The sequence below is a fragment of the Zootermopsis nevadensis genome, unplaced genomic scaffold, assembly GCF_977971745.1.
Source record: "Zootermopsis nevadensis isolate Lab colony 2312 unplaced genomic scaffold, Znev_1.0 Znev_ptg000002l, whole genome shotgun sequence".
NCBI classification, from domain to species: domain Eukaryota; kingdom Metazoa; phylum Arthropoda; class Insecta; order Blattodea; family Termopsidae; genus Zootermopsis; species Zootermopsis nevadensis.
In genome coordinates, this window is record NW_028259134.1 from 14,329,116 (window position 1) to 14,343,177 (window position 14,062).

A 14,062-nucleotide genomic window follows, 5' to 3' on the forward strand; every position below is an offset into this window, starting at 1 on the left:
TAAACGTGCGCCGTCCAATCGAGGCTCTGATGTGCGTTCCTGAACAGAGTATTTGCAATGCTGAATTGTCAGCACAGATTTCCAGAATCACAGAATCAGTGGCAAGTGTTCAAGTCGAAGCCAAAGACTTTTTTGATTTTGTGCTATACAAAGAAACCTCATAAGTTTGTGTTTTTCGGAGCCAAAAAATGGTGTGCCAGTTAGCCGTTTCAGGCACCGAGTTAATCTAAATAATATTTAAAAATCCAGTTCCTACATCAAAGAAAACACAACTCGTCAATGTTAGAAAGATTACATTGGTTAGTGCTGTTTAGATAAATAATCGATGTCTAATTTGAGCATAGGAAACCCGTAAATCCATTCTGTGGTCAAAACGCAGAATTACTGAATGTGTTGTAAAGGGTTTTGAACCAGTGCCATTTTATACACATTTCCACCAGCAAAGTCAATTGGCTCTGGTGCTTCGTTCATTTACTTTTTTCCCTCCATTCGTGCTTTTACGTTACCTTTATTTCCTGTCTTTTTGTTTCTCTTTTTCTCGTTATTTTCGTTTTTTTCCTGTCTATCTAATTGTTTATCTTCCTTAATTTCTTTCTTTGACGTACTGATATTAAGGCGCTGTGAGTCTTGTTCTGAAGGGTTGATCATGTGTGGCGCTGCTATCAGAACGCCCTGTAGTCGTTGTATGAATGTGAGATGCGTCTTCGACTGTGAACGAGTGGCTTTGGACAGCTCTGCTTTCTCTTGTTACTTAAGTGGTGAACGAGTAGCGTTCCGGTCTGACTTGACCTGTGTAATTGTATTTGTCTTTCGAGTTGCTTCACCTCAAACCAGGCTGCGGTTTCTTAATCTGGAGAGACGTCGGGCTGTTTGTGCTGCTGATGCCTTCAGCCTGACCTTCGGACGAGGTCTATGGGGCTGAGTTTGTAATTGCTTCCATCGCTGTAACCAAGTTGTTTCCAAATTGTGTTTCTGTCCCAATTCCACTGCAGAAACTCAAAATGCATACCTTTGAATGTTCTATTGACGACAGATTCGTACATTATTGGTGATCGATTAGACGGTTAATTAATGATGCTGTATCAACTGAATAAGAATGATGCGCAACACGAGTCGTTGGTGCTGGTACGTACTTTGCATTATATACGTTTCAGCTGTAAATGTGAATCTGGCTACAGACTTAATGCGGCAGAAACATTCAGTTACAAACATTTTCATATATTTTAGTATCTGGCCTCTAATTATAATGTTACTTTATTGCCGACAGTCGAATAGGCCTGTAAGAAATATTTACGTGTACTTTTATCTTCATTTGTTTCTAGACTTATTTTATTGCTAGCTTCAAACAATTTCTGTGTTATTTTTGATATTTATGTTTTCACATTACAACTCAACACCATGAACACAAGTGCGTACCTCAATAATTTGTAGACCTCGTCTTTGCAGAACAGGCCTATGTGCTCCATAGGAATGTTGTGTAGAGTAGTGAGGATAAAGTATCCCGTTTGTAGTCCATTATCAGTAATAATAATAATAATAATAATTTATTTACATTCCATGGATCCATAAGACAGTCAGATGACGATAGGATGTGGAAAAAGTCATAATAATAATAATTCAATTCAATTCATTTATTAAAGTGCTTTACAACAGCCAAAAAGGCCAATAACAGCCAAGCACTAACAACAATACAGACATTACAATACAAAAGCAAACAAACAAAGAACTGAAAACATAACTGTACAATATTGATTTATTGCAAAATAAGTCATAAATAAAAAACTAAATGCTATAGATAAGTAAAATAATAATTATACTAAAAACAGTTTAATATTGGACAGAAAACATACACAATAAAATGTTATACTAAGTAAACAATAAAAACAATGATTATTGTTTAAAAAGCTGACTGACCTCAGTAAGCAAAATACGATCTTTGTTAAAGATGTCGATGCTCCTACAGACTGCATTGGCAGCAGAAACGCATCTGGCAGAGGGACTGGCCTTGAAATTACGTTGTACTTTAAAGGTAGAGTAGTCTCTGATAGACCTAGTAGGTATGCAGAGACTAACTGTATCAAAAACAGATGAGCAACTAATTTTGCCTTTAAAAACATTAACGAGGAAAAGAGCATCCAAATGCCTCCTCCTTAAATGCAACGATAAGAAATTTAATCTAACTAATATTTCATCATAATTATAGGCACAAACGCCATTAAAGAATCTAGCGTAACATATAGCTACAAATTTCCTTTGAATCCTTTCCAATTTAAAGGAATCAGTATTAGTAATAGAGTTCCAAACAACGGAAGCATACTCAATTTTGGAACGGACTAAAGTACTGTACAAGACCAAAAGGCTGTCAACAGTGGAGAAGGAAGAAGTAATGTACCGAATCAAGCCAAGCACTTTTAAGCTTTGTGAGAATATATAGTTGATATGCTGGTGAAAATAAAGCTTACAGTCCAGTAGAACACCGAGATCTTTAACACAATGGGAGCGTGCCACCAGGTTGTTACACAATTTGTAATTAAAGTAAATACTGTTTGTCTTCCGGGTGAATGATATAACAGTCGTTTTACTTAAATTAAGTTGCATCCCATTCACAAGACACCAATTTTGCACTGAATGGATGTCGTCCTGCAACAGTTTGCAATCATCAACATCGCTAATACTCCGATATATCTTTAAGTCATCAGCAAATAATAATAATAATAGTAATAATAATACAATACATATTATAAAGTACAATTCGTACTATTATATAAATTTCACATAATACAAAACAAAGTATTTACCTAGATAAATGATAAGCTACAAATAGATCTACCCATTACACACAAGAAAAAATTATCACTTATTTGTAAACAACATAAATTCATTGACAGAGTAAGAGTGTGTAATTAAGTATCTTTTTAATGCTACTTTAAATTGTGCCTTTTTATTTACAAGACTTGTGAGACTTGATGGTAGACTGTTGAAAATTTTGATCCCTGCATAATATGCACTCTTCTGAAAGCATGAGAGGTTGGCAATTGGTCTATGAAGCTGATTTTTATTCCTTGTGTTGACACTGTGTACAGCAGAATTAGTTTGAAAGAGTTCTTGGTTATTTACAATAAAGTTCATTAACGAGAATATGTATTCACAAGGCAGAGCTAAGATCTCTAATCTCTTAAATAGACTTCTACATGAATTTCTAGGTTTTACACCAGCCAATAATCTAATAATTTTCTTTTGTAAAGTGAATATTTTTTTACTGTTTGATGAATTTCCCCCCAAAATTATTCCATACTTCATTAAGGAGTGAAAATAGGCAAAATATACTGATCTGAGTGTGTCAGTGTTGCTGACATGTAACAGAGATCTAACTGCATAACATGTGCCACATAACGTAGGTATCAGTTTATCAATATGATTTGTCCAATTTAGGTGATTATCAATTTGCAAACCCAAGAATTTTGTGTTTATCGACTCTTGTATATACTTCCCATTATAACCAATACTTAAAGCAAGCTGTGGTGAGTTATTTGTTATAAATTTTATTATATTCGTTTTATCTAGATTTAGGGCCAGCTTGTTAGCAGTAAACCATTTACTCATATGAGACAGAACTATGTTTGATGTTGAACAGAAATCATCAAAAATTTTATTTGAAATTATGACACTTGTGTCATCAGCAAATATTGTGGGTTCTGTTAAAGTATTTATTGTTTTTATTGTTGGAGGAAAGTCATTTATGTATATTATAAAAAGCAAGGGCCCTAAAATTGACCCTTGGGGAACTCCATGTTTTATTGTTCCCCAGTTTGAGAAAAATTTTTGTTTGTTTTTAGGTGCTTTTACTTCGACCTTTTGCTTTCTATCTGTTAAATAGGATCTGAACCATTGCGCTGCTATTCCTTGAATGCCATAAAAATGCAATTTATCCAACAAAATTTCATGATTTACACAGTCAAAAGCTTTTGCTAAATCACAGAAAATTCCTCCAACATGCATTTTTTGGTTAATAGATTTAAGCACATTGTCTGTTAGCTTGAAGGCCGTATCTTCAGTGGATACACCTTTCCTGAAGCCAAATTGTTCCGGGACTAATATGTTGTTAGCACGCATATGATGACTTAATCTATCGTACATAATCTTTTCAAGCACTTTGGAAGAAGTAGTTAAAAGTGAAATTGGCCTGTAATTTGTCATACTGGTTTTGTCCCCTTTCTTGTACAGCGGTCGTACTACTGGTATTTTAAGGCGGTCCGGGAAAATGCCTGTGTATAATGAGTGATTACAAATGTGGGTTAATGGACGACTAATTAAACCTGAACAAGCTTTCGAAATTTTACTTGTTATTTCATCATAACCTGATGAGTTTTTTGACTTGAGGGACTGTATTACACTTTTCACCTCAGTTTTAGTGGTTGGAATGATATTAAGGCCAGAAAGTTTTACAGGAAATGCAGCTTTTAAAATAGAAACGGCATCTTCTGTCCCTGTTTGATTTAAATTTAAGCTTTCAGTAATAGTTAGAAAAAACTTATTGAAGGCATTAGCCACTTTTCCAGGATCCTTTACTTTTTCATTGTTTATTAGAAGAGATGGCATCTGTTCTGATAAATATATTTTTCCTGTCTCCCTTTTTATTATGTTCCATGTTGTTTTTATTTTATTGTCTGATTTTGCTATAAGTCTACTCTAATGCTGCTTTTTAGCCTCTTTTATAACATTATTCAGAAATATACAATACTTAACATAAAATGCTCTTGCATTTGGGTCTTTACTGTTCCTACTGTAGATAAACAGACTCCTTTTATGTTTGCAAGTTACTTTTATTCCTTGTGTAATCCAGTCATTCTTTATTTTGCCTATACTTTCATATGTAATAGGAAAACTAGCTTCAAAAATATCAAATCTAAAACTTCTTAACGATGGTGAAGAGTCAATTGAATAAAAATTTACTTTGATGTTATCCATCGTCTAGTAAATATAAAACGTAAAACGACGTTTCGGAGAAAATACAAGGAGGCGGCACACATGGCACTACTCGCCAATCCTATCAGCCAGCCTAGTTTGGATTTATCTCCTATTTGGATACCTGTAATCTCTGAAGAAATCCAAGTTGGGCATCGAGTTTCGAGTTGATATTCATGTGTATTTTTTCCCACCTTTTGTGAGTTTTTGTTTTTTGGCTTTATCGTGTTTATGAATTTTGATTTCTACATACTATTCTTTTACGTCCCACGGATGGATGGTGTGATAATGCCTTTTTATTCCGGGACTTTCACTTTTTAATTTGTCCGGAGATAGGGATTAGCTCTATCTAGTGGGCCCAACTGTGTAGGAACCTGAAGACGGAGATAGAGTCCCATCTCCGAAACGTCGTTTTACGTTTTATATTTACTAGACGATGGATAATATCCAAGTAAATTTTTATTCAATTAGCTTCAAAAATATTTATAAAAGTACACAAAAATGAGTTAAACTTTTTGTTGGTATCATTGACTTCATAACACAGATTCCCATGTTTCATTCTTCAGAAGAAGCTGAAACTGCATGATGGTTTCATTATTTACTTTTCTTCTCTTCTGCTTCAAAGGTATTAAGTTAGTATCTGCAGCAATATTATTAATCATAAGGTACTGAGCATCATGGTCTGATAGTCCATTTATTATGGGAGAAGTAGAAGTTGAGCTAAGTCTTATACTATCCACAAAAATGTTATCAATTGCTGTTCTTGAGTCATTTTGAATTCTTGTTGCAAAGTTTACAGTATGTATCAAATTATATGTTGCTAGTAGTGAGTTTAAATGATTTTTCCGGCAGTTTTCATTTAGATAGTCTACATTCATGTCGCCACAGATTAAAAATTCAGTTTTTGGATTATACAGATACTTCAGAGTAGCATCTAGTCCCCTTAGAAATTGTTGAAAATTACCTGATGGAGCTCTGTACAGGCTTAATATAACTAAGTTGCAGTGGAGGTTCGTCACAGATATATGTCCTCATATGTCTTCTGCTAACAGTTTCTTTCTCACATTTTAATAAAAGTAATAAATTTCAAACTAACATAGAATGTGGTAAAGGAATCATATGCTTTCTTTGCAATCTGTAAGTAGGAGCTGTTGTACTGATACATTATACCTCTCATTTCACTCTGAAATATGTCGAATTTGAAATACCCTGTTGTTATAGCAGCAATTTTCTGGATATCATTGGATTTTATGCGACTGTTGTGTTAGCCATATAATGTTTATTTTATGGATACCTGCAAGACGTATTTTTCTAAGGTAAACACTTGGCTTTATACGCCGTAAAATTTATTTAGACACTTAAGTAAACTGAACTCAATGTTCTCTTTGTTTTATGTAGTGAATTTTTACGATTTATATGGAAATCCAAATTTTCCAATCTCCAGTGAGCTAGAAGTAGCAGTCTCTATTCTGCTTTTTTTCACCTGTTACCTAAGTCAAGAACACCGTAGTCATAACGGCATAGTTGTTAAAGATGTGTAGAGAGTGTGCTGATTTAAATTTCAGATTTGGTTTGATTTGTTTAACGTGGTATTGTTATGACGAGAGAAATTGGGCCAGGTTTTTAAAACTTGTAGTAAACGCTCCATCCAGGTAGAGCTGATGTTAATATTTCGTTTTTTTTTTCGTTAACTGTTTCTATCACTACCGACTTGTCTTGTTCAGGCATTTAGTTTCGATAGTTCCGTTTATAATTAAATAAATTCTACCGATGCAATTTGAGGCGTTTTCGCTGCCTCTTCCCCTGTCACCCTTCCGGTCCTTCCATGAGGACCTCTGCGACTTCGGCTATTAAACATATGCAGTTGCTACCTATCCTCATTGATGTGTGTGGGCGTCACCTCAACTTCTGTTCTTGCACGCCACTCACATTATTAATGACATAATAATTCCCTGACTTTGCAGTTGAACGCACAGGAAAATAATTCACAAAGGAAACGTATGGGAATGTTCAGCTCAGTAAGCCACTAACCTTTTGTTTAGAGCTAATAAGAAAGAGAAAGATAATGTTAAGGAATTCAGCGTTGTATGGTCTTGAATGTTATGGAGTTGAAGTCTCTTGAGTGATAAAACGTTATTCAGCAAAAGAAATGCCGGTATTGCCAAAGTTCCTCTCAGTATACTTTGAAGATAATCATCTCCTGTGTGCTCACCATTATCGTAACGTTAAAATGATTGTCGGAACCGCATTACGTCATACTGACGCCATTCAGAAGCATAGACACTTGACGACACTTCTCTGATATTTTATGAAATGGTGTGAAATTCGTATTCCTGGCAGTGATCAGCCCCTACAGATCTGCGTTTAGACTGTACGCTATGCAGAGATGTCGGAGAAGTTGCCGCAAGTGCGCGGCGACTCTAATTCATTCTCGAACGTGTTTGCTTAGGTACGCCGATTTCGTATGAAACTTATTTTTACCATACGAATTTTAGTAACCCCCCCCCCTCCCCCAATAATAAAATTCTATGAAATTTTGTTCAACGGTTCGTACGTATATGCAGACGTGAAGCTAGTAGGCGTATTTTTGCAAATGCTTGCTGTGCTTCTGATGATGGACTTCTCTCCCTTTTCCAGCGGTTCAGCAATTTATGTTTTGTTATTTTCGATTTAAATATTTCGCTTTCGTGTGAAGGCTTTATTTTGCAATTGAAACAAAGGAGTTGTTACAAAGTCATACTCAGAATATAATGGCTGATATGCAGTGATAATGAAGTTTTGTAACATTTAATTGTAATACAGTAGCTTCATCGCATTCCTCTGGGTTTTAGAGTTTTAATTAGACGCCTTCATTCAATAGTTAGTAATACACGGACCTAATCACATCATTGAACTAACACAGATTTAATTGTAATAAACCAATTCTTTTTCAGATGGAGAGCGACGTTTTTATACAAAATGCTATTTTAGTATTCTGGTCTCGTAAAAATGTGGAGATTATGACGACAGGGAAAAAGTGAAATGGAAAGGAAAAGAATTTATAAATCCGACAAAAATTCTTCGCGAAGAGTTTGTTTCATGTAGGCCTTTCTGTATCGTAGCTATAAAACCCGCGGATCCAGGAGGAGCGTTATTGTGTTCAGTGGGATTTTGCCCTTACTTCCGTCTCATTTTGTTGAAATTCTGCCTCTAATGGGCGGCGAGGGGGATAGAGTCACCTGAAGGGAGTTTCTTTTTGTCAGTATCTGCACTAGGAAGATTCCAGGCTTTAGTTAGCCTCGGCTCACAAGAAATCGTAATTAGCGGAGCCATTATAAAGGAAGTGGAAGAAACATGTCTTAGAAGGCAGAACGGGTATGTTTATCTTGTAATAGAGGATGACCTGAACAAAAACATTTTGAGTTGATGTTTGTGTACTAAAAGACTTAGGTGCAAGGCAGATTGGGAGCGATGAGAAATACATGAACCATGTCCGACCTTCAACAGGCTAATGGAATTAACTAGAAACATTATTTTTCAGATTTAAAAGTGAATGCATATCCACTTTTCGTACATGCTACACATGACAGAAACTTTGAGCCAGTTCCTCATTTTATTAAACAGAGACACAGACCGCTCGTTGTCATGACAGATCATAATTTGCCTTTTTTTTTTGGGTAGCAACTCGTGATGTTTGGTAGCTTCTCGGTTGGGTTAACACATACTGTTAGGTCGGTTTCATATTTGGAGTGTTGGAGAATGTGATATCTAGTTCAGATGCCCTCTCCTCCTAACGGACCGAACGTACCGATTTAAAAGTTTTAGCTTTTGTGTTTGGGTGACTCCGGATTCAGACGTCGACTCAGAAACCGGTTACTCAGACTTGCGAGTTTTTGTGATTTTCCTCAGTCCTTCCAGACAAGTGTGAAAGTTTGATCCTTAAGGCCACTGCCGGTGCTTTCTACACCTTTATAAATTGACATTAAACGTCATTTTATTATTAGATACTGTATGACTTGTTGAGTCGAAAAGAATGTTGCTTTAAAGCAAGCATGAATGAATGAATGAATTAATTAATTAATTAATTCATTAATCTTTCTTCCTTCGTCTTTTCTGTGTCTCCTGATCTTTTTCCTGCTCATTTACGCATTTCTTTTCTTCTTCACCTTCCTATTTCTCGTTTTCCATCTGCTTCTATTGCTTCTCGTCTTTAGCCCATCTTATTCTAGTCCTCATTCTTCTTTCTACCCTTCATCATTCTCCACGTTATTTGTTGTCTTATTCTGCCGCTGCTGTTTCTATTTACACCACTCATTAAATGCCTTCTTTTGTGAGATAACATTTGTTCGCGTTGAATCTTGCATATTTTCAAGCCACGACTGTACTAGTTACGAGTATGATGTATTTTCATAGTATGCCGTGGATGGTCATAACCAGTAAAGGCAAAGTAAAGTAAAGTAAAGTAAAGCTAAGCTGTCTCACTATACGCCATGCAGGCGCTTGGGGGAAGTGGTGGTATAGCACTAACTGATTCTTAGCCTCGGCTCTAGATGGGGGTGAGTGGCCTTACCCCCGGGAAAGGACACGGTACCCATTGTATAGGAGGCTGGGTGGACCCCAGAGACGGTCTGGATGCAGAGGCTAGAGGAAAAATGCTCTGCCTCCGTCGGGGATCGAAACCCGGTCGTCCAGTCCGCAGCCAGTCACTATACTGACAGCTACCGTGGCTCGGTCGTAACCGGTTTGATTGCAAAAGTTCGAAGTTTTACTTCTCACAGTGTTTCATACGTAAATGCGACCTTCTTCTTCTTCTTCTTTATTACGCCGTCTCCTTTACAGGAGGTTGGCGACATATTATGAACAGGATCCTTTTCTCGGACTGGGACCTGTTCATATGTTTTTTAGGCAGGTGATACAGAAATAGTTTGCCATTGCCTTCTTCTGTGTGTATGGAGTAATTGTTGGGATGCCACGGAGAAACCGGGGAAGCCCCGGAGGAAAACTCCGTGTTGCCTAGACCAAGGCCTTGCCCAACACAAGTTATAAATTCGGGCACCGTCGGGAATCGAACCCGGGACCCCAGGATTACAAGTCCAGCGTTCTAACCGCTAGAAAAATGGGACCTGCAGCAATTCAACGAGGCCGAGCTGTGATCAGGTGATACAACATAATCCGTTCTCTTCGCATCCCATCTACTCCCTTCATTAGGGTCTCACATTATTAGTACACGCGAAGCTCTCATCTTTTAAATTCGTGCAGAAGCTCATTACAGTGTTTCGCTTTCCACTCACCGTAAGGAACTTCTGGAAGGATGCTTTTCCTATTAAGTTTTGCCTGCTATTAGCTTTTTCCTATATTGATCTACAGGCCATCAGTGGAGCTCTCTTCAAACATCCGTTTTTATCTGGTTTCAAAGTTTTAAGAAACTAATTAAGAACTTACATCTTATGTTTCATCTTTATAATTGAATGGGGACCGAATAGTGATTACAATATATAAAAGAAGCTCCTGCGTGTGAAGTCTTTCTAATTTAAGGATTTTATACGAATAACACTTTAAGGTTGAAACAGATTGGTACATCTTTTTGTGTGCAGTTATATATTAACACGCCGTCAGTGTTTGAAGATACTTTTAGTGTGTGTAATATTTCAGTTCAAAGCGGAACCTTGCGCGTTTAAAGCTCTACTTTTTAAGTTTAAGGGATCATTGATATGTTACATAAGCATTAACTCATGTTTTTAACCCTATCCTAAATATAAGAAACCGTAAGGACGGAACTTATTTCCCCTCAGAGTTGCGTACATAATATTTCTCGAAAACAATTCCGTGGGCAGAAAGGTTCCCGGCATACGTTGGCGATCCGTGAAGTCGACTATAAATTGACTGGGAAAAGTTACTTTTGAATTTAATGTGTGTTTATTATGAGGAAACAGTTCATCGTTGTCACAATTATTCCGATTAGTGTAGGGTTTTCCTTTCCATGCATCATCTCAAAGTGAACAAGTTTTATGTCACTTTGGTTTTGTGTATGCGTGTCATTCATAATTCCTTTCACCGAACACGCCTGTTCATTGTACCCTGTAAGTCTTCCATGTAGTCCCCACCCTTCAGGCTTTGCAAGGAATGTTTTTACCCTTTTATGATCCCCATTCTTTCTGCATACCCTGCTAATTTACTTGCTTTAGATTCCAGTAATTTTTGGCGAATTTTGAGTGTCATAATCCGTCGTAGGTCCCCATACTCTTATCAGCATTGTGTATTCAAACACTCGTAGTTTGTTCCCCCACCATTTAATGTGATGTAGCGTGTTTAACATCGAATCATGCAAGTAGAGTGAGCAGGTAAAGTGCTGAAGTAGATTGTGAACTTTCGTTTTTGTTGGGGCGGTTACTTTGTTCCCACAACGGGCTACTCGTTTCAAATGCATAAAAATATACAATTCGACCTTACATTTGCGTCTTTTATGTTACTGGCTACGTAGTAAACATATTGTAAAGATTGTCGCTTTGTTATATGCGCCCCTTATCTCGGTCTTCTAACAAAGTTAAAGTTCATGTTAAAAGGGCAACGGACTGCAGAAGTCGATAGTACAACATTGATGTCTTCCATACACACAGAGGCCTTTGAATTTTTCAAGGTCATTCGTAAATATTTTTTTCAAACGTATGTTTCCGCCGATCTGTAAGAACCTGAAAGACCATATTCATGTTTGTTTTGAGGTCATGGATAGGTCAACATCACCTCAAGATCACGACAAGATCAGTCCAAGGTTTTGAGACTTTTAAGTTTCAACGCTCAATTCAAGAATATTTTTTCTCACGCTTATAAGAGGTGCGATCGGAAGGTTTCCAGACTGTGTCAATAGAGGGCGAATCGGATGTAGTACAAGCTTCTGCCGCTAGGCGGTGCGGCCTACATTCATAGTGAATCAGTGTGCCAGCCGGCATCATCGAATTAGCATTTGTTTCTTAGTTACGGACGTTTTGGTAGTGCATTACACCGACCCTCCTGCGATTTCGGAATGGCGGATTTTCATGAACAAAGAGTGTGCATCAAATTTTGCCAAAGACTCGCCAAAACGGCTACGGAAACCTATGAAATGGTAAAGCAAGCATTTGGGGAGTCCGCAATGGGTCGTGCACAAACTTTTGTGTGGCATTCACGTTTTAAAAATGGCCGAACCTTTGTCGATGATGACGAGCGTTCTGGACGACCATCTTCGAGCACAACGCCCGAAAATGTTACGAAGATTCGACAGGCCATTCACGAAGATCGACGCCGTACCATCAACGACTTGTGCGATATTGTTGGGATAGGCTATGGGACCTGTCAGCTGATTCTAAAGGAAGAACTCCACATGCGACGCATCCTGTCTGAGGACCAGAAGCAGAATCGACTTCTCGTTTGTCAGGAGCTCAAAGATCTTGCAAGAACCGACCCCAACTTCCTTTCTAAGCTCCGTGTGACTTCTTCCTCTTGCCAAAGATGAAAATTCAGCTAAAGGGAAGGAGATTTGAGACGATAGAAGAGATTCAGGCAGAATCGCAGATGGTGCTTGACAGGCTGACAAAGAAAGATTTCCAGCGATGCTTCCAGGCTTGGCAGCGGCGCTGGGATCGTTGTGTTCACTCCCAGGGGAACTACTTCGAGGGTGATGGATGAATTTAATACCTGAGATAAGTGTACGGGTTTTTATAGGCGCAGTCTTGAAACTTTCCGATCGCACCTCATATCTACCTAACGGTATTAATATGTGGGATCATACTCATGTTAGTTTGAAGCCACTCAATTTGAAGTCATGGATAAGTCAAAGACATGTCAAGGTTTCGACAAAATCAGCATATGGGTTTTATTGAGCTGAAATGCGGGTTTTGGTTAACGATTTGTGATATCTTTCCTGTTGTAGTCCGTTGTGACCATGCTAGTTTAGTTGTGCATGTATTGAGAATTCTGACTCCCAGCACGTTGTTTTCTTACTGTTGTAGATATTATATCTAATCGCTACATGCGCCAGTGATAATTAATATATAGGTTTGCTTTTAAATTATGCTCCGCAGAACGTTAAATATTTTGCAAAATCGGCTATTGAAAGAGTAATTTGACATCTCACATACGCCCATAACTATCTGGTCTCTCTTAAAATAGATAAGATTGACGTTTTAATCAACATTTTGCAGGAATGTACTGATTCAGCCCTTATTATAAGAGCGATATGTACCTCTGAAAGGTTTATATCCATGTGCAGGTCCACAAGGCTTTACCACCTAGATGACCAACATCGGGTTAATTTCTTAAACGATCCTGTTCATGTCATTTTTGTCAACAGGGAATATCTACGACAAGACGTCGGAGGCGGTTCAGGCTCTGGGATTGGACTCGGAATGCATTGGTGGAGGTCGTATCAAACACGACGCAGCCGCTAAGAAGATTCTGGTGTACGGATATTCACAGGTAAATGTCTCGTAATGTAACTGTAGTTGACGATCCAAGAGAACAGACCAGAAGCGACCTGGTGTTGTCGTTACAGCACTTGTCTGCGGACAAGCGTATTCTTAGACGAGAAAACATGTCTTCAATTTGTCGACACGTTCGCATCTCCTTAGTTTAGCATTATTTAATGCGCATTGTTTGTTGCTCAATGCATACTGTATGGTGTACCGGTATGTGTTTTAAGTAACTCCACAACGAAAGCTGTTCGTTTGGAAACTTACAGTCGCTCATCTGTTTAATAACTTCCCCGACTTTTATGGAACTCTTGAAGTCCATCACTTGTTATCACAAGATCCTGCCACAGGACTTGGTCTCAGTCACTTGATGACATTCCACATTTATAAATATCATTGCATTAAGATACATTTTAATAGTGGATCCCATCCATTTTAATATCATCTGACCGCTTCGGCCCACTACGTGGTATCTTCCCTTCGGGTTGTTCGACTAAAATTTTGTGTACTTTTACGTATACCCTTGTGTAATGCATACCTCTCCAATGACGCACTCTTCTTTACAATGACTTAAATATTGGCTAAAGATAACTCTACTACATGAGAATGGACACTGAAACTTCTTGTCTTCTGTTTGAGTTAACAGAATGTAACAATTTGCTCATTATCGTTGA

General features: G+C 37.7%; 1 protein-coding gene across 3 annotated transcripts in view; it reads left to right on the forward strand.

The window, feature by feature from the left end:
* Nucleotides 1-14,062, forward strand: part of LOC110836614 (14 kDa phosphohistidine phosphatase-like) — a 143,915-nt gene that overhangs the window by 107,974 nt on the left and 21,879 nt on the right. For all 3 annotated transcript variants that reach the window (XM_087350389.1, XM_087350398.1, XM_022078000.2), the window contains exon 3: nt 13,271-13,395. In XM_087350389.1, coding sequence (XP_087206515.1) covers nt 13,271-13,395 — 125 coding nt within the window. The remainder of the gene's footprint in view (nt 1-13,270; nt 13,396-14,062) is intronic.